General features: G+C 47.2%; 1 protein-coding gene across 2 annotated transcripts in view; it reads left to right on the forward strand.

Annotated features, from left to right (window-relative positions):
• The first annotated feature begins 2,049 nt into the window (after nt 1-2,049).
• The window catches only part of IL2RA (interleukin 2 receptor subunit alpha), a 43,827-nt gene continuing 24,049 nt past the window's right edge, over nt 2,050-21,827 (forward strand). For both annotated transcript variants that reach the window (XM_081228328.1, XM_081228327.1), the window contains exon 1: nt 2,050-2,460. In XM_081228328.1, coding sequence (XP_081084454.1) covers nt 2,397-2,460 — 64 coding nt within the window. In that variant the 5' untranslated portion in view covers nt 2,050-2,396. The remainder of the gene's footprint in view (nt 2,461-21,827) is intronic.

Consider the following 21,827-nt stretch of genomic DNA (forward strand, 5'->3'; position numbering starts at 1 on the left):
AGTGAAAACAATAGAAAATCCTGAGTCTGTACACATAAATAAATGAATAAATTGAAAGTTTGATGTGTAACACGATATTTACATCTTACCACCAAGTCCTTATTTATTACAAAGAGGGTTAGGGTTATAGTGACTGTAAAGTGGGGGCCCCTGGGAGACACAACCTGGATCAAGGGATCAAAGTTAAGATCGTCAATTCTGTATTTGGAACATCACAGTGGCAGCTACTCTTCCATGCTTTGTGGGCGGGAGTTATTTATATTATACTTCCAATTTTTCTGTACGTTTATTTCAAAACTATACGATGATAACTGTAGCCAGGCAAAATCTCCAGCTTAGTAACAGGGACAGCCCGGCAGATAACAGGAATTGCCGCGCTCATCCACATGGTTGAAATGTTTCCAGCAATGAGCGTAAGCCTGCTCTGGAATCGTAAAAGATAATCCTGTGACATTTCGATAAAGTATTTCACTCCCAGAAAGAGATCAGTTCATGCTTTTCTCTGCAAACTCTGGTACTTAACCTGGAAACCACTCTTAGTCCATGTGCAGCCTTTCAAGGCCCTTTTCAGAGATCATAATTACCTTTCTTAGAGAATATCAGAATGTTCTTAGAGAATTATCAACAACACATATTGGAACCATGAACTGCTTTGGCTTGCCTGGATGGTTCTTCCTTTTGTCAATATTTTCACTTGCTTTCTAATTTTTTTTTTTTTTTTTTTTTTTTTTTTTGCTGTATGCGGGCCTCTCACTGTTGTGGCCTCTCCCGTTGCGGAGCACAGGCTCCGGACGCGCAGGCCCAACGGCCATGGCTCACGGGCCCAACCGCTCCGCGGCATGTGGGATCTTCCCAGACCAGGGCACGAACCCGTGTCCCCTGCATCGGCAGGCGGACTCTCAACCACTGCGCCACCAGGGAAGCCCTCTAATATTTTTTAAATTGTATTTTACTATAACTACATGATTACATGAATTTCCACTAAGCAAAACATAGTCAACCATTTCATGAAAATCAGAAGATAGCTCTGATCTCTAACAGGGAAGGGACTTCCCTGGCAGTCCAGTGGCTAAGACTCTGCGCTCTCAATTCAGGGGGCCCAGGTTCGATCCCTGGTCGGGGAACTACATCCCGCATGCCACAACTAAGAGTTTGAATGCTGCAACTAAAGATCCCACACACGGCAGCAAAAGTCCTGAGTACCCCAACATCGAAAACCAAAGTCCACATTTTAGTAATGATCCTTGTTTTGGGGTTTTTTTCCACAAATTTATTTATTTATTTATTTTTGGCTGCATTGGGTCCTCATTGATGCGCGCGGGCTTTCTCTAGTTGTGGCGAGTGGGGGCTACTCTTCGTTGAGGTGTGCGGGCTTCTCATTGTGGTGGCTTCTCTTGTTGCAGAGCACGGGCTCTAGGCACGTGGGCTTCAGTAGTTGTGGCACACGGGCTTAGTTGCTCTGCGGCATGTGGTATCTTCCCGGACCAGGGCTCGAACACGTTGTCCCCTGCATTGGCAGGCGGATTCTTAACCACTGCACCACCAGGGAAGTCCCCAGTAATGATCTTTTAAGAGAAAGACACATCTGGTGGCAAAACATCTTATAAAATGACAAGTCACATGCAGGAACCCAGAGCATCGTGGTGAAGTAATTATGGCTAGTACTGATTATAAATCTTGGGAGAGTATTCATGAGTTCTGAGTATGGAGACCCCACCCGGATGCCCACTAGACTTTTTAAAGGGATCCGTGGTCAGACAGCTTTAGGAAATTCCTGTCCAGGACCAAGACTGCTCTCCCACACTCCTGGCATGACTTTGCCCCCCATCTTGTGTGGCCCCTGCCCACTGCTCTGGGAGCTGCATCTTGTGTGGCCCCTGCCCACTGCTCCGGGAGCTGCAAGTCTGGGGAAGGACCTCAGTTTCACAGTGACATCAGTTTATGAAACTCTAGCTGAGACCACTGCCAAGAAGTGCTTGCTCACCCTCCTTCAACAGCAGGGGGAATCTCCCTCCCCTTTGCAGGAGGACGCTGAAGAAAGGATTCATATACGAACCCCAATCCTTCTCATCAACCCCGGCCCACACCTCCCAGCAACTGAACTTGAAAAAAAAAAAAAAAACCTGGTTAAAACCACTTCCTATATTTGAGACTAGAGAAGAGAGTGGTAGGCACGATTTCCTGACTGAACAAACCAGGCTAATACTTATATAGAGCAAGTGCTGACTGTCCTAGAGACGGATGGAACAGCGAGGATGACAATCTGGGCGGATTGATCCTTCCCCAGCCTCCCAGCGTGATGCCAGCAAGAGGCTGAAAGGAAACCCAGCATTCTGCAGAGAAGTACCTTTTCTTCCTGGCCCCCACATCGGCAGCTGATCCCAGGGGCCCGGAGGATGGAGCCAGGCTTGCTGATGTGGGGAGTCTTCGTATTCATCGTTGTACCTGGCTGCGTGACAGGTAAGGGGTCACTGGTCTCCTCGGAGTCCTGGGAAGGCTAAGGATGTCGACTCCTCCCAGCCACAGAATCCGAGAGGCACCTAAGTAGAAAGTACGGGGAAGGGGGTTGAATCCTGGGTTCTACCCCTATGTCCACAGCCCACCGGGGGCCCGTTTTATGCCTCAATTATCCCTGACCTATAAAGAGAACTTGGAACGGTGGGCTCTCTGTTGCTCAAAGTCTTTGACGTCTGATTCTGGGAAGAATAGGGTGATGTGATATTTGAATGTTATCAGATACTAATGAGCAGAGTCCTCAAGAACTTGGATTTTCCACTGAATTCAGTTTTCCACTGCACCCACCAAGCTGTAAGATAATACTAAAAATCTACTAGGAGTCTAAGACCAGGTGAATGTCTGGCAGATATCACTAACTCATATATGAAACATTGGGATCATTTAAGATCTCAGAAAAGTTAAGCCTCAAGGATGTATACTTTGTTTTTTACTGCCTTGGGAAATAATACCTAGGAAGTTTCTTATATGTGTAACTTTATAGAAGTTTAAAAAAAATAAGCATATCACTTTCAGAACATTAATTCTTCTTATGTTCTTATGTGTATATATGCATGTATGTGGATATATATATATATATATATATATATATATATGAAAGTTTTGAATTCCTTTCATCCTTTCAAAAGGGTTTGTCAGGGTTTTTTTTAAGCAATAAGAAACCACCGGCTTCCCTGGTGGCGCAGTGGTTGAGAGTCCACCTGCCGATGCAGGGGACATGGGTTCGTGCCCCGGTCCGGGAAGATCCCACATGCTGTGGAGCGGCTGGGCCCGTGAGCCATGGCTGCTGAGCCTCTGCATCCAGAGCCTGTGCTCCACAGCCGGAGAGGCCACAGAAGTGAGAGGCCCGCATACTGCAAAAAAAAAAAAAAAAAAAAAAAAAAAAAAAAGAAACCACCAACTTCTACCTCAAATCTCCTTCCTAATTGAGTGTGAACTTTCTAATAACGTCTTCCCTTGCTTATGCAGGAAAACAGGTAAGATATCAGAGTCTATGATTTTATATCCTTCGTTTCTAGATATATAATGTTGCTAACTGGCCACAGAAAGATATGTTAAGAAGTGAAACAGGATGATGCATAAGGAGTCTTTCTTGCTTGTTTAGGGGAAATGACCAAGTCACTGGGCTATGAACTGACCCAGGTGTAGGATCTTCTTTACTTTAAAGTGAAAAGTGGGCGTGATTTTAGGAAGGCTTATAATGAGATTTCTACCTCTACAGGGTCTTTGCAAAGTGGGAGGTCAAGCTAAGCCAGAACAGAAAAGTCTTTACAGTTAATCATGCCCCATCTCTGGGAAACACATTTCAAGTAAACGCGTGTTATTGCCAGCTGATGATGACTTATCTGAAGATGTGAATGGTCTTGTAGCAGTGAGGACTCCTTCATACACTCACATCTTCAAAAATCTATCTAATACGTATTGTTCCCCTTTTCAACACTGTAGGAAATACTAAAACGAACAAGACATAGCCTCACTCCTTAAGAGAGATATAACCTAGTAAGCGGAATAAAGGCATAGATATAATAACAGCAGCATGGGTGGAATGGGATAAGATCTAGGGGAGCAGGGGTGTATCAGGGAAAGCTTCGTGAAAGCAGCAGCAAAAAGTGCCCTGAGGGGGCAGTGAATTTCCCTGAGTGGAGATTCCAGATAGAGAGGCCCACAGGAGCAAAGACACAGCAGAGCATCAGGGAACAGCCCCCAGCCTTGGACGGGGATGTGGGGTTGCTGGGGACTAAGACTGGAAAGGTAGGATGGCATCAAATGAATGACCCAAGGCCTTTGTAGCAAGTTTAAAAAATTAAACTTCATTTGGGAGTCAATAAAAGACTACTAGAAAGTTAAAATGACCATTTATAGAGTACCTTCTATGTGCCAGACATATAAGTCTTCTTTTACTCTTCATAGCCCCTTTGCAAGGTGGATGTCACCAACCCATGAGATGAAGAAGACCTCAAAACTCAGAGGTCAGGGCTTCCCTGGTGGCGCAGTGGTTGAGAGTCCGCCTGCCGATGCAGGGGACGCAGGTTCGTGCCCCGGTCTGGGAAGATCACACATGCCACGGAGCGGCTGGGCCCGTGAGCCGTGGCTCCTGAGCCTGTGCTTCCAGAGCCTGTGCTCCGCAACGGGAGAGGCCACAACAGTGAGAGGCCTGCGTACCGGAAAAAAAAAAAAAAACAACAACTCAGAGGTCACATAGGCAGTGACAGAGCCAGGATTCAAACCCACTTTTCTCAGCCATGTGCTCTTTCTGTTCCCTGCAGACAGGGTCCAGGCTCTACAGAGATGATTCCGTAAAGAGAGTAGGTGCACAGACAGGGCGTGAAATGGTCCCATCCAGAGGCAAGTGAGGACTTGGTACCTAAAGAGAATGATACAGGCTGAGTTTCTGGGATCCACATATGGCTTAGGAACCACTCCAGGGTAAGAAATAATCTCATCTCAGACTTTTTCCTCCCAGGGGAACCCAGTCTTCAAATAAACAAGTCTTTTTATTCCTCAGAAGGAAGAGGTTGCTAACGAAATCAATCAGACTGTCAACAGATGCAATTTCTAGCTGATTCATAAGGCAGATTTTCAGTCTGAAAATTTCCAAAGCCACCATTTAAAATTGTGATGGGTGACAGGGGATGTATTAGTCAACGTGAGTGTTTTGAGTCTCTGTATTACTGGGTCCTGGGATGTGGTTGAAAAGAGAATTCTCCTGATGTTGCCAACAGACACGTTATTGAAGGTGCCTTTCTCAGCATTGTGGAAATTCTGAGAATTTATCTATGCCTTGATCATCTTTCTTTCATTCTAGGAATTCTGTGATCAAATCTTCATGCCCTAGACTCAAAAAAAAAAAAAAAAACAACACAATGTGGAAACCCATTAAGATGATATTTTTGTCTAATTATCCCTTCTTGTAAAGATGACTGCCCACACTGGAATTTCCATCTTCACATTTATCATTAAAACACAAAATGTTTAACTCTTCATATTTAATCATTCAGTTTCTCTAGATCCCAAGGTGTTATTACCACTGTTTCCTTGCTCATCTTTAAGATGTACTTTGGAAAAGATGTATATATATATATATATATATATATATATATATATATATATATATATATAGATATATATATATGGGGCTTTGGTAAACTTAGGAAGTACCTCATGAAACAGTTGCTACTTTCTTTAAAAACAGCATGTCTTAAATAGGCAGTGCTGTTTATCACCCATACATCTGCTCCTTTTGAGATCTGAGAGAATTAAGGCACCAAAAAGAGTTGAATTCACTGATGGACAGTCAGCTAGAGATGCTATAGAGGACGGCTCATGAGCTCTACAGCTCCTGCCCTCAACTTCACTCATCCAAAGAGAAGACTTCTTAGCTTCTTTGGCTAAAGCCCTGAGTAGTCTGGAGGCTTCTGTGTTGTTTCTTGTTGAAGTCATTCCCATCATAGCGACAGTCACCCTTAAGTCAGGCTGGCCCTCAACGTGGTAGTCATTCAAGTTCACTTCCCGCTCCCTTCATTTCCAATAATCAGTAGAAACCGTAAAAATAAACAGAGTTCCTTTGGGAAGGCGAGCCATGTCACCTGATGTCAGTGGATAGAAGAGTCAGGGATACTGAACTTTGCAGGGAACAGAAAGTGGTCCAAGGCACCTCCAAATGACCATCGTTGGAGAAGGTGAAGGGCATGATTTTTGGCAAATTTCTATACCTCCCTGGGCCTCAGTTTCTCTGCAAAATGAAAAGGTTGATGGAGCTGATCCTGAGACTGACTTCTAGCTCTATCGCTCTACGTCAAGAATTCTGAACAGGAAATAAAATAAGCTCTGTCGAAAGGCCTTTTCAAGCTGGCGTACTTTTGGATGAAAAAGTTTCCAAACCGAAGACGTACACAGCAGGGTCTGGGTTAAGAGACCTTTGTGGGCCCAAGTGCCGAGGCTGACGTATCATTGTAGGTTATTTCCAACTCCTGAAAGGTACTGCGCAGCACTCAGGCGAGGTTGTAAACGTCAAGGCAAAAATACTTCTTACTGCTGGGTGAGGCTCCTGCTATTTGCTTTTTGGGCATTTTTGCCCTCAAATGGTTTTCTTGCTTCTCACAGGGGAGGTCTTACATGAGTGGGAACCTCCTTCTCTTCTCTTTATCCGAGGCCATTCCCTATGAGAAAAGGAAAGAGGACCTTAATTCAATGGATTGTTTCAAAAAGCTATAAGCCCTGCATCCTTAAAAGTGGTCAAGGCTTTCCAGCCATGTCAGGGGAGCCACAGAGGGGCACATATGCTGGCTGGGAAGATGGATGAGGTGGAATTCCAGTTGTTCTCTGCTGCCCTCCAATCTCTATGTTTTAACTTCCCCTCCTAGAAAGTGAAATTAGGGATATGTGTCTTTCATACTTTTCAAATGTAAGAGCACCCAGATGGCAAACCAGTAGATTCTTGGCTTTAGGAGAGGATCTTGGCTTTTGTTCACCATCTGCTCCCCTGCCCCAGACTTTAGGTGGCAGTGAGAATCAGAAAAGGAAGGAGACTTGAGTGGAAAGGTGACAGAGGTTGGGTGGGGGATGCCGCTGAAAAGGTAAAACTTTGGGAACTTCCCTGGTGGTCCAGTGGTTAAGACTCTGCACTTCCAATGCAGGGGTCGCAGGTTCGATCCCTGGTCAGGGAACTAAGATCCCATATGCTGCGTGGCAATGCCAAAAAAAAAGGTAAAACTTTGAACTGTGGGTTTATTCGTGTCTGGTGAATGTCCAACAGCCAAACAGAGTAAAGAGTTCCTCTATCCTTTTCCTCTCCATTAACTCCTGGGCTCCCTTTCTCTGCAAGTGTTTAAGCAGAGCCTAAATGAAAATTTGTCAAAAGTGGTGTAGAGATTTCTCAAGCCGGGCAGGAGGCTGAAGGAATGGCCTCTGATCTCTTTGGACTTAGAACCTAGGATTCCTTCTCTCCAGGCTAACAATGTGTGTCACCTTGGTACCAGTCATGGCCCACCCGGGGGCCCTCTGAAGCCACTAGGGGTCTCTAAACTTCCAGACACTCTCCTCTCTTGTTCTTCATCCAGGCAGGTATCAGGGGAAGAGAGATTGGAGACCCTTAATGAGCTCCCTCATCCCCTCTTTGGCCACCCTTTCTAGTAATTTCTTCAGGAAGTTCTGCTTAGGTGGAGCTAGCCGCTGCCCCAAGTATTATCAAGGGGGCAAAAAAATGGTCCATAGAACCTCACCACATAAAGACAGACCTCATTTGTCACTCCTATACATACATCCTGAATCTCCCAACAGGAAGGACAAAGTGATAGCAAGACTCCAGCTGGCTTAATCTTTCTTGAGTGGTGAGTCCTTGAGCAAATTTGATGAGTGCTGTTAACTGTCTCCTTAGAAAACTGTACATATGCACAAAATTTTGAGGATAATATTTGGGGTTGTAGCCTTCCTATCAACCAGGGTCTCCAGGAAGGACCTCCAATGAGGTTCTTTAATATCTGAACAGCTATAGTTGTGAGCACAGAGGATGAGACACAGGAAGTTATGCTCCCTGGTAAGGGAGCTATAGTTGGCTTGGCAAAAGCAACCTAAAAGGCCTGGGTGCCTAGACAAGATAGTAAGAAAAAGGTACCAAGGACACAAGGCAAGCAAGAAAAGTGGAGAGCCAGGACTAGAGTCCAGGCTTCCAAATTCCAGTCCAATATTCCCCTTAGGTCTTCACGTCGACTCTCAGTGACATCCATCCATCCGTCTTTCCATCCATTGATCCATCCATCTTTCCATCCATCCATCCATGCGTTAGGATTACCAAGATGGAAAAGGTCTTTGCTCTCAAACTGCTTCTGGCCTAAGACTGGAGATAAAACATCTGCTGAGCAACCCCCACCTTGAAGACTTGCCAATGGAGGCAGCCAGTGAGTCAACCGCCATCACTGAATCCCTCCCCCTCTCAGGCTTTCAAATAAGTCACCCATTTAGGGGAAAACAATAATAGAATCATCTCTAGGTATTTTAGGTATTTTCCACTCTAAGATTACTCAGGAAGTTTTTGGCTGTTTGACTTGTTTGGAGGTTACTCTGGGATTTGCTTCCATCAGGGAGAAAACACAAGTCCAGCTGGGAAATGTATTTAGAGCAGTGGTTTCTAGCACGAACTGCACATTAAGTGTGCGTCTGGGAAACTTTAACAAATGATGCCCGAGCCTCACCCAAGACCAATTAAGACCAATTAGGTCAGACTCTCTGGGGATGAGAATTGGACATAAGGGTAACATTATGTTTAAGCTCCTCAAATGATTCAAGATGTGGTTAGGATTGAAATCCACAGAATGATTCCGTGGTTGGTCCAATTCCATTGTTTTATTTCTATTCACTAAGAATAGGTGCCCTAGCACAGTATTTCCCAAAGTTTAACCTATTACAGATCACCTAGGGGCTTGTTGTGAGGCAGATTCTGACTCAGGATGTCAGGGATGGGGGCTGAGATTCTGGTTTCAGGCTCCCTGTGAGGCCCATGTTGCTAATGCCCGAACCCCATTTTGAGTAGCAAGGCTGTCACAGGAGAGAAGAAATATGTGTTGTGTCCACTCCACACAGAACTTGCAAGTAAAATGGGAAAACCAGTCTGGGAAAGACACAAGATCAAATATTACAAAGTGGTATGTAGCAAAGTTGACGCATGCCACAGCGACCAAAGCAGGGTAAGGTGCTTTGCGGAGCGTTCAGAAAGGCTTCTTGGAGAAGGTGGCTCTAAGCTTGTGCTTGTGAATCTCAGAAGAGGCTGGAGGGTGGTGTTTCCTAATGATGTTGCTACAGTTGTATACGTGGGTCATGCTCCTTGAGTAACAACTGAAAATTGAGGTGTTAATGAGATCAACGAAACAAATGACCCATATTTCAAATATTGGGTTGGCCAAAAAGTTTGTTTGGGGTTTTCCGTAAGATGGTAAGGAAAAACCCAAACGAACTTTTTCATATTTCGTGTTGGCTGTGTGCTGAGCAAGATGAGGCTCAAATGGCTAGTGATGATCTGATAAAAACTAGTACTTTTGCTCTGACAAGAAGCACCTGTGTTCTCCTCCTCTCATTTTGATCCTCTAGTGTCTACACACCTTGTTGGGGTCTGGTAGACTTCATTCCCACAATGGGTCACTGAATCAGCATCACCAGGACCACATGACACCTCTGGGTAATAGTCAAGAAGTCCAGGGTCTTATTCCCCTACATCCAAATTATGCCCCGACCTAGCCCTGGCCAAGGGCACACCACAAGGCCAGAGCTCTAGGACCTCCATCCTGACCGCCCACGTGACACTTTGCCCCCACCCACCCTGGCCACGCAGCTTTCCATCATCCATGGTGCCTGCACTCTGAACCCAGTGTCAGGTACCCAGGAGGATTTCAGGCAGCAGAAACACTAAGGCACCAAAGTGTGGATGCCATGGGTGGGGGATGACCAGAAGCTCACAAGGGACCAAGTAAGGTGAATAGCCTGGGTCAGACTAGTCAGACCTGCTTCCTGGGCTGCTTTCCCCCCTTTTCCAATCATTCTGGATGCAGTGAAAGGCCAGACTGGCTTCAGGAGGCTAGGAACAGTTAAATACTTTTTTTCCCAAAAGAAGAAGAAAGAGAAGCAGGTTTCCAAAGAATAAAAAGTAAGTGCTAAGGAGGAGATTGGTTCCTTTAAAAGAAAGAGCGTGGAAAGCCCGCTGGTCTTCAGGAGGCCCTCTTGAGAGAGAAAGCTGAGTGGTGGGCGAAGCTGTGAACTGGAGAACAGACGGCTAGCTGGGGTAGGCCTGGCACAAACCCTGATCCCAGTACCCACTTTTTCCTTTGAGGCTTATTTGTCTTCAGCCTTGTTGCAGGAAACTTTTTTTTTTTTTTTTTGGCTATGCCGCGTGGCTTGTGGAATCTTCGTTCCCCAACCAGGGACTGAACCCAGGGCCACGGCAGTGAAAGCACTGAGTCCTAACCACTGGACCACCAGGGAACTCCCCAAGAAACATTTTTTTTTTTTTTTTTTTTTGGTACGTGGGCCTCTCCCTGTTGTGGCCTCTCCCGTTGCGGAGCACAGGCTCCGGATGCGCAGGCTCAGCGGCCATGGCTCACGGGTCCAGCCGCTCCGCGGCATGTGGGATCTTCCCGGACCGGGACACGAACCCGTGTCCCCTGCATCGGCAGGCGGACTCTCAACCACTGCGCCACCAGGGAAGCCCCCCCAAGAAACATTTTAAACACGAATGATAATAACAAGAGCTAATATTCACAGTCTACATGCTCTCTTACAGGCATTATGTGAAAACGTAGTGTTCCTTCGAATAATCCTCAAAATCAGGTCGGCCTTGTTCTCACCCCCATTTGGCACCTGGTAAACTGAGGCTCACAGGAGTAAGTTAGCCCATGGAACACAACCGGGATGGGGAGCGAGGATGTGAACCAGGCTGGAGTGATGCAGAGCCCACATTCTTGATGATTCTCCTGAACGGACGTTAGTAAACAAGTTTGCTTTCACTTTTTTAAAAGTGGAAGAGAGTCCGCTCTGAGGAGGCCCCGCTGCTGCTGTGGTTGTGCGTAAATGAACGAGCCTGTTCCTACATACTCCGACCCTAGATGCCCAGCAGCGATCCCTCCATCTCCCCTAGGAGCTGACCTCTTCAGGCACACAGAGCCCCTGCAGACTTAAATTCTCTGAATCCCGCTCTCCCCCTCCTTCTACGTCCCAAACAGCAGCTCGAGGTGTCTTTCCTGCATTTGACTGGGCTTGAAAGAAAGCACTCGAGTCGAGCCACGTCTGCCCCAGACGCCCACGAAACAGAGGAAATTCTGAGCACCTCCGGGCATGAGTCAACCCCACCACGTTCAGGAATCTCTGCCCACAGAATCACCCACTCTTTTCTGTTTGGGCCCAAAATAGATACCTCCTTCAGAAGTTTTGCTGCTTTTTGTATCCTCAGCAATAAGAAAACAAAGGTGAGGATAGGTGTGCCTCTGAGGCATGATGGTGGGAGTCTTCTCTGCTGTGAAGTTTTTCAGAGTGAAAACACTGCTGCCAAGGTAGACAGACAGGATGGGTGTGACAGGTGGAGGAGGGACGCAGGAGTGTGGATGGCGACAGTCTTGCCTGTGGCATCACCTTCAGGCACTGCTTCATTCCTTTGTTGATTCATTCATTCGGCAAATATTTATTGAGCAACTACTATGTGTCAGATACAGGGTTAGGAGATGAATGTAACCCAGTCCTTGGCCTCCAGGAACACACCATCCAGCAGGAGAGAAATATGTCGCACAGATAATGCCAACACAAGCTGAGATCTAAAATGCAAATACAAAGAAAGAGTGGATGGAACACACAGACAAATGTTTGTTCTTATATGAGTCCCCGTACCTCTTTTTTTTTTTTTCCAGCTGTGTTGGGTCTTCGTTTCTGTGTGAGGGCTTCCTCTAGTTGCGGCGAGCGGGGGCCACTCTTCATCGCGGTGCGTGGGCCTCTCACTGTCGTGGCCTTCTCTTGTTGCGGAGCACAGGCCCCAGACGCGCAGGCTCAGTAGCTGTGGTGCACGGGCTTAGTTGCTCCGTGGCATGTGGGATCTTCCCAGACCAGGGCTCAAACTCGTGTCCCCTGCATTGGCAGGCGGATTCTCAACCACTGCGCCACCAGGGAAGCCCTCCCCGTACCTCTTGAATCAAGAACTGCCTCACATTTACACTAACATTTGGGACAGAAAGGAGGGCTGAGAGCATTACTTGGTCATTATCAACTACTGAAGTTATTAAAATCAAACACCGCAGATTTTGAATTTATAACAACATAGAGGATGTGCAAAAGCTTTCTTTTGCTCAAGAAAGTCCCTGACTGAGAAAGCCCCTGACCGAGAAAGTCAGAACATTTCAGGTGGGAGTAGTTACATTCCTTGAAGAAGAAACTGATGGCTCCCACAGCCCCCAGGTATTATAGAAGTACCATTTATACACAGTGCTGACCGATGGCACGTCCTCAGCAGAGTGTGAACCACTGCCCAATTCTAAACGCCCAGGAAGGACCTTCCTTTCCAAGGAAGGAATGAAGGGAACCTAGTCAGTCCGGTTACCTTATATACTTAAAAGCAAAGCAACGGTGTTTCTTTAAAACACACACACACACACACATATATATATATATATATATATATATATATATATATATATATATATATATATATATATAGTATGTGTTTATATGTATACGTTTGTGTATGTACACACATACATATATATACTATGTATATATACATATATGTGTATATATGTACATATATGTGTGTTTATATATATACACACGTGTATATAATATATGTATATATATGTGCGTGTGTGTATAACTACATATACATAGTTTCATGAAATGAGGTCCTTGGAGCAAATTGGCCCATCTCCTCAGAGAAAGATCATGATACCAAATAAAGGGCAGAGGAGTCATTTCTAAGAGTTTTGCTTGAAATCCCCGAAGGCGAAGTTGACATCAGCTTCTTCCTGCCTCGGGGCTCTGTGAGTTTCCCGGGAGTTTCGGGGGAGGCTGCGCATCTGGCATCTTTCCTGGTTGCGGCCGGGGCTGTCACGGCGTCCCCGACTGATGAAACCCGCCAGAGCCTGCACACCCAGCTGAGTGTGGTATCCGTTTCCGGTCCCTGTGGTAGTGACACCTCTGTTCAGAGCCTGATTTAGAATAAAAGGATCTTTGTGAAGAGAAAACTCCTTATTTTAAGTGGAAAGCAAAACAAACAACTACAAAAAAAATTACAAACCCCAAAACCTTTTCAAAATAAAAGGGCAGTTTCCGCTGACACCCTGCTGACACCCAGGAGAGCACGGGGACCGCAAAGGGTGAGCATTTTGGCTCTGATGTGCAAACGGGTCATTGTTTATCTCACTTTTGGCTTTCAACGCCTTTCACTGGCCATCAGGTTTCACTTTCTCTCTTCCCAGGGCTTCGTTAATCTCACTCCTCTAGCCTGAGTTTGCAGTGGGCTTGTGCAGAGGGTCTGCTCGCAGAGCTGTCAGGACACCTCAGCCTCCCGCCCTCCTCCTCCTCCTGGGAGAGTAAGTGTGTGCGCTGCACCTGTTACCTCACAGAAGACTCACAACGACCCTGTGAGTCAGGTACCACCATGATCATTCCCATTTTACCGATGAGGAGACTGAAGTCGTGAAACAGTCATTCCCACGCCCAAGAAAGTGATGGAGGCGGGCCACCGGCTCCATCCCTGTACAAAGGAAGCACACAGTCGACAGGTCTCATTAACTCCCCTGGGCTTCTTAGGTAAGCCTTCCAGGTCTCATTTTAAGTCACTCTTTGATCCATCTCCAGATTAATTCTTCTGAAAACAACTTTCGTGATGCCTTTCCCCTGATCAAAGAGCTCAAATCATTCCCCGCTGCCTGTGGGGCACACTTTCCTCTGCCTGGCAATCCCATATTCTTTCTGACCTGGACCATCTGCATGTCTTCTGCACATCAGGCCCCCAGCTCCAGGCACCCCAGCCCGCAGGTCTCCTATTCTGCAACCGTAGCTTCCTCACCTATGATTTCAAAGCCTAGGGGCATCCTCCCCTCTTATAATCTTCCGCGTCTCATCGGCCTATTTGGAATTCTTCCCAACTGGAAAGTATCTTGGGAGAGCAGAAAGGGCTCATGAACTTGGGATTCTGCAGGCTTGGATTCAGATCCTGGTTTGGACTTGTGTGACTCTACTTTCCTTTAAAACAATCACTGGGTACCATTCTCTGCAGGCTCCAGCAGGGTGGGGGCATCTGATGAACACGGTGTGGCAAGCACTGTGTAAAGAAATGGCGGGTAGTTCGGGAGTGCAGCGGAATGCCCAAAACCAAAGAGACGGGTCCAGGAGGCTTCCCAGAGAAATGTGACAACGAGGGAGGACAAGCTGAAGTCGAGAAGGTGGAAGCGAAGTCGTGAGCAAGGTTAATGACCAAAGACAGGGCATAGTCCACCAGGCCGGAGAGCTCAGGCGGGGGGCAGAGGTGGAGGTTGTTGAGGCTGGGCTGTGAGCTATGTCAAGGAGCCTTGCCAAGTACAGGGGCTTCGACTGTATCCTGGGAGGAATGGGTACCACAGAGCGGCGTGGGCAAGGGAAGGATGCAGTCTGGGCTTTAGAGCGTTGGCTCTGGCATCCATGCGTATGACGGCAGGCAGGACGGGGAGGGGGTGCAGCCCCGGAGGGCGCTGAGTGACCTAGTGGGGAGCTGGTCATGGGCAGCTTCTTCTAACCTCCATGGGCTTCCGTTGCTGTGGGTATAAAGTGGGATGTGCTGGCCTGCCTACAGTAACCAGGATATAGTAGGTGCTCAGTAAACATGGCTTGCTGGGTTTCCAATCTGCACAGCCAAGGCCCAGAGCACCTCTCCACAGAGCTGTCTCACAGACTTCTCAAACTCAGTACAGCCAGAGCTGTGGCCCCAGGCCTGCTCTTCCTCCTCTATTCCCCTTTTTAGTGAAAGACACTACTATCCACCCAGCTGCCCAGGAACCCTGGGCAAAATCCTTATTCCTTTCCCTTAGCTGGCACTCCCTACGAAGCCCCAGTCCCTGCAGAGTCCAGCCCGAGTGATCTCTGCACGTTAGCACCCAGCATCTGCTCTTCAATCGCCAGCACCCACCCCACCCCAAGATGCCCGCAATGGCCTTCCCACCATGTGGGACACATGGGGGATGGGGCGGGGGGCGGTCAGAGGCCACAGTGGCCACACGAACAGGATGCAGCCGAGACACAGGGAGGAAACTGTGGGCGAACGGGGTCACGAGCACCTCCACCTGTGAGGCTGCGGATCCAAACGCTGGCCTCACACCAACCGGCTGTGCGACTCCGCGAAGGTCACTGACCCTGTCGGGGCCTCACTGCCATCGTGTATGACACAGAGCCAGTAAGAATGACTATCTAATAATTAATCATATTTAAATGTTTCTTATTTATAACCATATTAATCATACTGTAGTACTTTGTATATCAATTTATTATACATTTAATATTTTAATTATAATAATGTACTATATAATAATCATTGTATTAATTGTCATGAATATTCCTAACAGCCTACTTCATAGGGGGCTGTGAGGACCAGAGAGCTCCATATATGTACCCCGATCAGTGCCCGGTGTGCAATGTCTCACACACCTTGGACAGAGCAGGCACTGTCTAAGCATGCGAGGAGATGGATAGAGAGGGTCTCTAAGCCCCTTTCTGTCCCGACATTCTATGGCTTAATAAACACCCTACAGCGGAGTGAAAAGTCATCCCTTCAGCCCTGTGCTGACCAAGCCATTCAGCCCCCCAGCGGCCGGCAAGCTCCCCTACCTGCATCCGGTCCGTTTGTAAGCAGGACTGAAGGTATCAGTTCATACTGCGGAAGGAAGTCTATCTAGTTCACGCTACAATTACCACATCCTTGGCGAGTCCCATCTGTCCTTTTCAGCCCAAAGCAATTCCCAGTGAACCATGGTAACAGGTCTTAAATTCCCATGTCCTTGGAAAGTGCTGCCACCTTGGGTTTAAATTCTATAAGAAGCCCGACACAAATGCCCCTTGCAGGACCATCACCTGTGGTCGTAAAGCCTGAGGTGTCTGTTGAGAAACACCCACCTACGGCACTGAGCAGAGTGCCGGATTTTGGTGCTACCTAAGAACTTAGGGAAGGCAGGAATGGAGAAGAGCTGGCACCTTAAAGGGCGCTCTGGGGAACAAGGAGGCTGTTTCCTTCAGTGCTGGCTGAGGGAGGACAGCCCAGGCTGAGTCCACAGACCGAATGCATCAAAAGCCTTTCAGTTGAGGCTGCTTTCCTGAGGCCAGTCCCTGGAGTACCGGGGAGGGCTTTGGGTCTCATTTAATCGACGATCTTAACATAACCTCCTCCCGACCCTGTGTCACCCACCCCATCATCCGCCCACTCTGACACATCCTCAACCTTCTTCTATTTATGGGGCAGCGCCTGCCGACATGCAGATTTGGGAAATACGTTCAGGCTGCAGTTTGTCTACCCTGAACCCGACTTAAGCGAGTCACAGTGGACAAGCAGATCAAGGCTGCCCCCAAAGCACCAAGAACCCCAGAACCTAAATCAGCACCTTCCCCTCCGGGGAGTCTGTGGCCTCCATTTCCATGTCTGGATTGACATTCTCCATGCAAGGGTCTGATCCCCATCCACAACGCATGGTGATGTCTTAGTCCGTGCAGGCTGCTCTAACAGAATACTAAAGCCTGGGGGGCTCAGAACAACAGAACTTCATTCCTGACTTTATCCTGGAGGCTGGGATCTGAGATCAGGGGGCCGGCGTGGTGGGGTTTGGGGGAGGGCCGTTGTGTCCCCACATGTCTGGAAGCAGAGAGGATGCCGGCTCTCTCATGACTCCTACAGGGGCACAAACTCACCCCTGAGGCTCCACCCTCACGGCCTCATCTCCCCTCAAGGCCCCACCTTCTAACACCATCATGCTGGGCAGTAAGGATTCGGCATACGAAGTTGGGGGACGGGGGGCCTCAAACATTGAATCCAAACAGCACACACGTGTGTCTTGTTTAAAAGTGAGTGTGATTCTTTTTTTTTTTTAAGAAGATGTTCGGGGTAGGAGTTTATTAATTTATTTTATTTATTTTTGCTGTGTTGGGTCTTCATTTCTGTGCGAGGGCTTTCTCTAGTTGTGGCAAGCGGGGGCCACTCTTCATCGCGGTGCGCGGGCCTCTCACTGTCACGGCCTCCCTCTCTTGTTGCAGAGCACAGGCTCCAGACGTGCAGGCTCAGTAGTTGTGGCTCACGGGCCTAGTTGCTCCGTGGCATGTGGGACCCTCCCAGACCAGGGCTCGAACCCGTGTCCCCTGCATTAGCAGGCAGATTCTCAACCACTGTGCCACCAGGGAAGCCCTGAGTGTGATTCTTGAGAGCAGGCGCGAAGAAGAGTGTCCCAGAGTTAGGGGGATGGCGGGCACCCCCGGGAGGTGGAGTGGAGGCGGCAGGTGTGGGTTCCTGCTGGCAACACCTGACCTGGGTCCTCCCAGGCTCTGTACACGTGGATTTGGGGTGCCTGCCACACTTAGGGTCCGTGTCAGCATGGCCAGCTGCTGTTTGACACCCGAATGGGGCGACGGCTCTGACGAGTAACTCTTCATCTGGACAGCTCCATCATGTCATGTGACCTTTTCCTTTTTCCTTCTTTCCCATGTTTCCCTTCGGGTCTTGAGTTTCTACCCGGTATCACACTTACCCATCTGGCATTCTTTAGAATTCCAGTGGAAATTCCATGGTTATCCAGTTGAAAAATCTCCTCGACTCCATGGTCTAATTTCTCAGAAGACTCCCCTTGGGGAAGACAGTGGGTGGGATTCACCAACGTAGCGCATTTCTACTAAAAACATTATTTCGTCCCAAGAAATGGGTTTCAAAGATTTGAAGGAAAACTGCTTTTCGATTTCAGAGGAAAAACACGGGTCTGTTTCTATCCCCCTTGTTTTTCTTATCTGACAACCCTTTAATTTTCATCAGGTTGACATTATGCGGTAAACTGGTGGTTAACCCTTTCATGTACAGAAGTTTGTTATCAGCTAAGGCTCCCAGGGGCAAAACACAACCACCCCAAAAATTTCATTCACAGAAGCATTTGAGACCCCGAAACACGAGAGCTTTGATTCAGGGACAGCTTCTGGGAGGAATATTGTTGGTTCTCAGTCTCCCTTTTTCCCTTCCAAGGGAAAGAGAAAATAACTGGATTCCCACCCATCTCCCCCACCTTCTTTTTTCTTGGTAATAAGGGTTGATTAAGGAAGAAGATGTTCTCCAGAAGGATCTTACCCCGTGAGTCACTCATTCTTGGGTCGTGGAAATTCTGACTCTGGCCTGGGAGGCCCAGCCGGGTCTCAGAAACTGTGGGTCAGACACACACAGGACTCACAGATGAAGGATGCTAATTACTGCAGAACGAGCCCAGGTGCACTGAGATCTTCCCCTTCAGAGTACACAGCCTCCCCTCTTATTCTTACCCAGGGAATCAGACACCTTTTCTTTGATGCCATTAAATTGCCTTAACCCGTCCCCCCAGCCCTGAGCACAAACAAACTTGGCTCTGCTACATTCCCCTCAGCATTTATGCTGAAGGAAGATGGATATGTGTCTGAATTAATTGATTAATAGACCCTAATATCGACGCAATTGCCAATACACTCAAGCATTCATTCAGTGCCTACGGCTGCCCACGTTGAAGAAACAGTTTTAGTAAATAGTAGGTGACATGGACAGCCAACAACAACCAGAAATGACCGGAAGTTTTCAAACTAAACCATGGTGAGCTAGTTGGCAGTGATCAGGAAGTTGACCATGTTTTATTAGGTGTGAAGCCATTGTGAATATAAGTGAGAGGAAGGAAATGAATGCAGAATTCTCATAAATAGTCCTTAGAAGATGAAGTCAAAAGAAACTCCATTTCCTTGCTCTGACACAATCAAACTTTAAGTAATTAACATTTTAGATAATTTTTTTTCCAGCTCACAAAGGAACCTTACATATTTTATCATTTGGTCCTAAAAACAACACTGCTCGAGAAATAATAATAGCAACAATCGAGACTTGTGGGACATTTTACAGATATCAAGGTCCTTTCACTTACATTATTTCCACAGATACATCTCTGTCATTCACACCCTTGCCATTCACACTCCAGCAAACATTCCACTTATAGTCCCCCGAACCCGGCATTCCCCCTGCCAGGGTGACCTATTCTGCCGAACCTGCCAGGGGAGCCCCGCTCACCCTTCAAACGAGGTACAGCCAAGAGCAGCCTTCCTCCTTACCTGGCTCACAGGCCAGGAAGGATTCCGCCCCCCACCCCACCGCATCAGGTGCACCACGCCAGGAGGCCCAGAAAACCAATCAGCGTGGCAAAGGCAGTGACCTGGCGTATCTAAGAAGCTCCTATGGTCACAAGCCCCTTAATGGCTCTGAGGAATCTGCCATCTGCTATTTGATTGGCAGACTCAGTCCCCAGAGCAAAGCAAGGAAATGCTGTCAATCCCTCCCGACAGGAGGGGGTCCGGTGTTTGACAAACCCACTTCCCAGGTGAAAGGAAAAAGAGGGAGGGCAGTTGTGGCACCCAGAGGTGACACCTCACCTGCAGGCATTTACTGTGGCACTAGCACATCAGCTCTGTGCTCTGGGACCCCAGGATGCTTGGCTTGACGACGTTTTTAAAGACATATCGGAAGCGGGGAGACACGGGAGGTGGAGGGAAACGATAAGATGCTACTGCTCTGGCGGGTCTGCAGTTGGCAGGGCTGCAGGAGAGTGGTGAACGTTACAGAAGAGAGGGGGCGTGCGCGAGGCTCCCGCAGAGGTCCAAGCAAGGACTCTGGAGAAGGGTTTGGACCTGACGGCAAAGGAGAGTGGAATTTAAGGGAGATGCTGAAGTGTCACATCACAGGAATGCCAGGGTCACCAAGAGAAAACAGGGACGAGAAGAGGAACAGAGCAGGATTGTTTCTGTGTGTGTGTTTGTTTTTAACTTTTTTTTTATGTATAAAGTTTTTATTTCGTGATTTTCTCAGGATACATTTCCAGATAGAGGATGCATGGGTAAAAGATTATGAAGATTTTGATAGCTATGTATTGAAGCTCTGTATTGTAATGGTTAAGACATTGGGCTTTGGAGTTTAGAAGGAGCTGGGTTCAAATTCTAGTTCTGCTTGATCTTGGACCAGCTACTGTAAATCTATGTTTTTAACTTTTTATTTTGAGATAATTATAGACTCACATGCAGTTGTAAATAATAATATCGAGAGATCCAATATACCTTCATTCAGTTTCCCTCCAAATTATAGCATGATATCACAACCAGGAAATTGACCTTGCTACAATCCATCAGTCTTACTCAGATCTCACCAATTTTATATGCTCTCATCCGTGCATGTGTGTCTTTGGCTCTACACAACTGTCCCACATGTGTAGATTCATGGGACCATCACCAGAGCCAAGATACACAGCAGTTCTCATCACAAGGATCCTTCCCGCTGCCCTATCATGGCCACAGCCACAGGCCTCCTTCCTCCCTAATCCCTGGCAGACACTAAGCTGCTCTCCATCTCTATAATTTTGTCATTTTTAAGACTGCAAAATAAATGGAATCACACAATATGTAACCTTTGAAACTGGCTTTTTTCACTCAACCTAATTCCCTTTCTGCACATAATTCTCTTACGATCCATCTTTCTGCACATAATTCCCTTGTGATCCATCTTTCTGCATTCCTTAGCTGGCATTATCCTGTAAAAAAAGTGTTTCTTCCCTACCCACCCCATGCCACACTTCTTTAGTATCACTCTTGATTTCTATCTTTTAAAATTATTTCATTATTTTATTACTTCCACGATTGATTCTCTTGGGTCTACTAGACACACTACCGTATAATCTGCAAGCAGAGATAGCTTTATTTCTTTTCTTTCCAGTTTTTATGCCCCTACATTCTTTCATCTGATTGAATTGACTAAAACCCTAATGGCAATGTTAAGTAGAAGAAGAAATAGTATCTTTACCTAGAAGTTTTTTTTTTTTTAAGAAGATGTTGGGGGTAGGAGTTTATTGATTTATTTTATTTTATTTTTGCTGTGTTGGGTCTTCGTTTCTGTGCGAGGGCTTTCTCTAGTTGTGGCAAGTGCACGGGCCTCTCACCATCGCGGCCTCTCCCGTTGCAGAGCACAGGCTCCAGACGCGCAGCTCAGCAGTTGTGGCTCACGGGCCTAGTCGCTCTGCAGTATGTGGGATCCTCCCAGACCAGGGCTCAAGCCCGTGTACCCTACATTAGCAGGCAGATTCTCAACAACTGCGCCACCAGGGAAGCCCTACCTAGAAGTTTTGAACGGAGTTGAAGTACCAGAGGACGGCCAGATGGAAAGGCGGAAGGCATTCCGTCTAGAGTAGAGCTCAGGGCTAGAGGTAGGAATTTAGAAGAGGCAGCACAGCATCCTGTCAAGACCACGGCTCGGAAGCCTAGATGAGCCTCCAGCTCCATCACTGTGGGTCCTCTAGCTGGGCGACCTCGCTGGGTGACCTCAGGCAATTCTTCAAACCTCGCTGTGCCTTGATGTCTCCTTTGTAAAATGGCAGTAATCATGATAATGTCTACTTCATAGTATAGTTGTCAGGATCAGATTAGTTCGTATGTGTGAGGGCTTGTTACTGCTACTTAAAAATGAATTAATAAACATGTACTCAAACTTTCTCAGTTTTAATTTCTAATATGGCAAACAATGATGGATATAACCCACAAAAACAAAAGCTTTGGCGGGTGGGGTCCTCAGTCATTTT

Source organism: Mesoplodon bidens (assembly GCF_964165515.1).
Source record: "Mesoplodon bidens genome assembly, chromosome: 3".
Taxonomy (NCBI): domain Eukaryota; kingdom Metazoa; phylum Chordata; class Mammalia; order Artiodactyla; family Ziphiidae; genus Mesoplodon; species Mesoplodon bidens.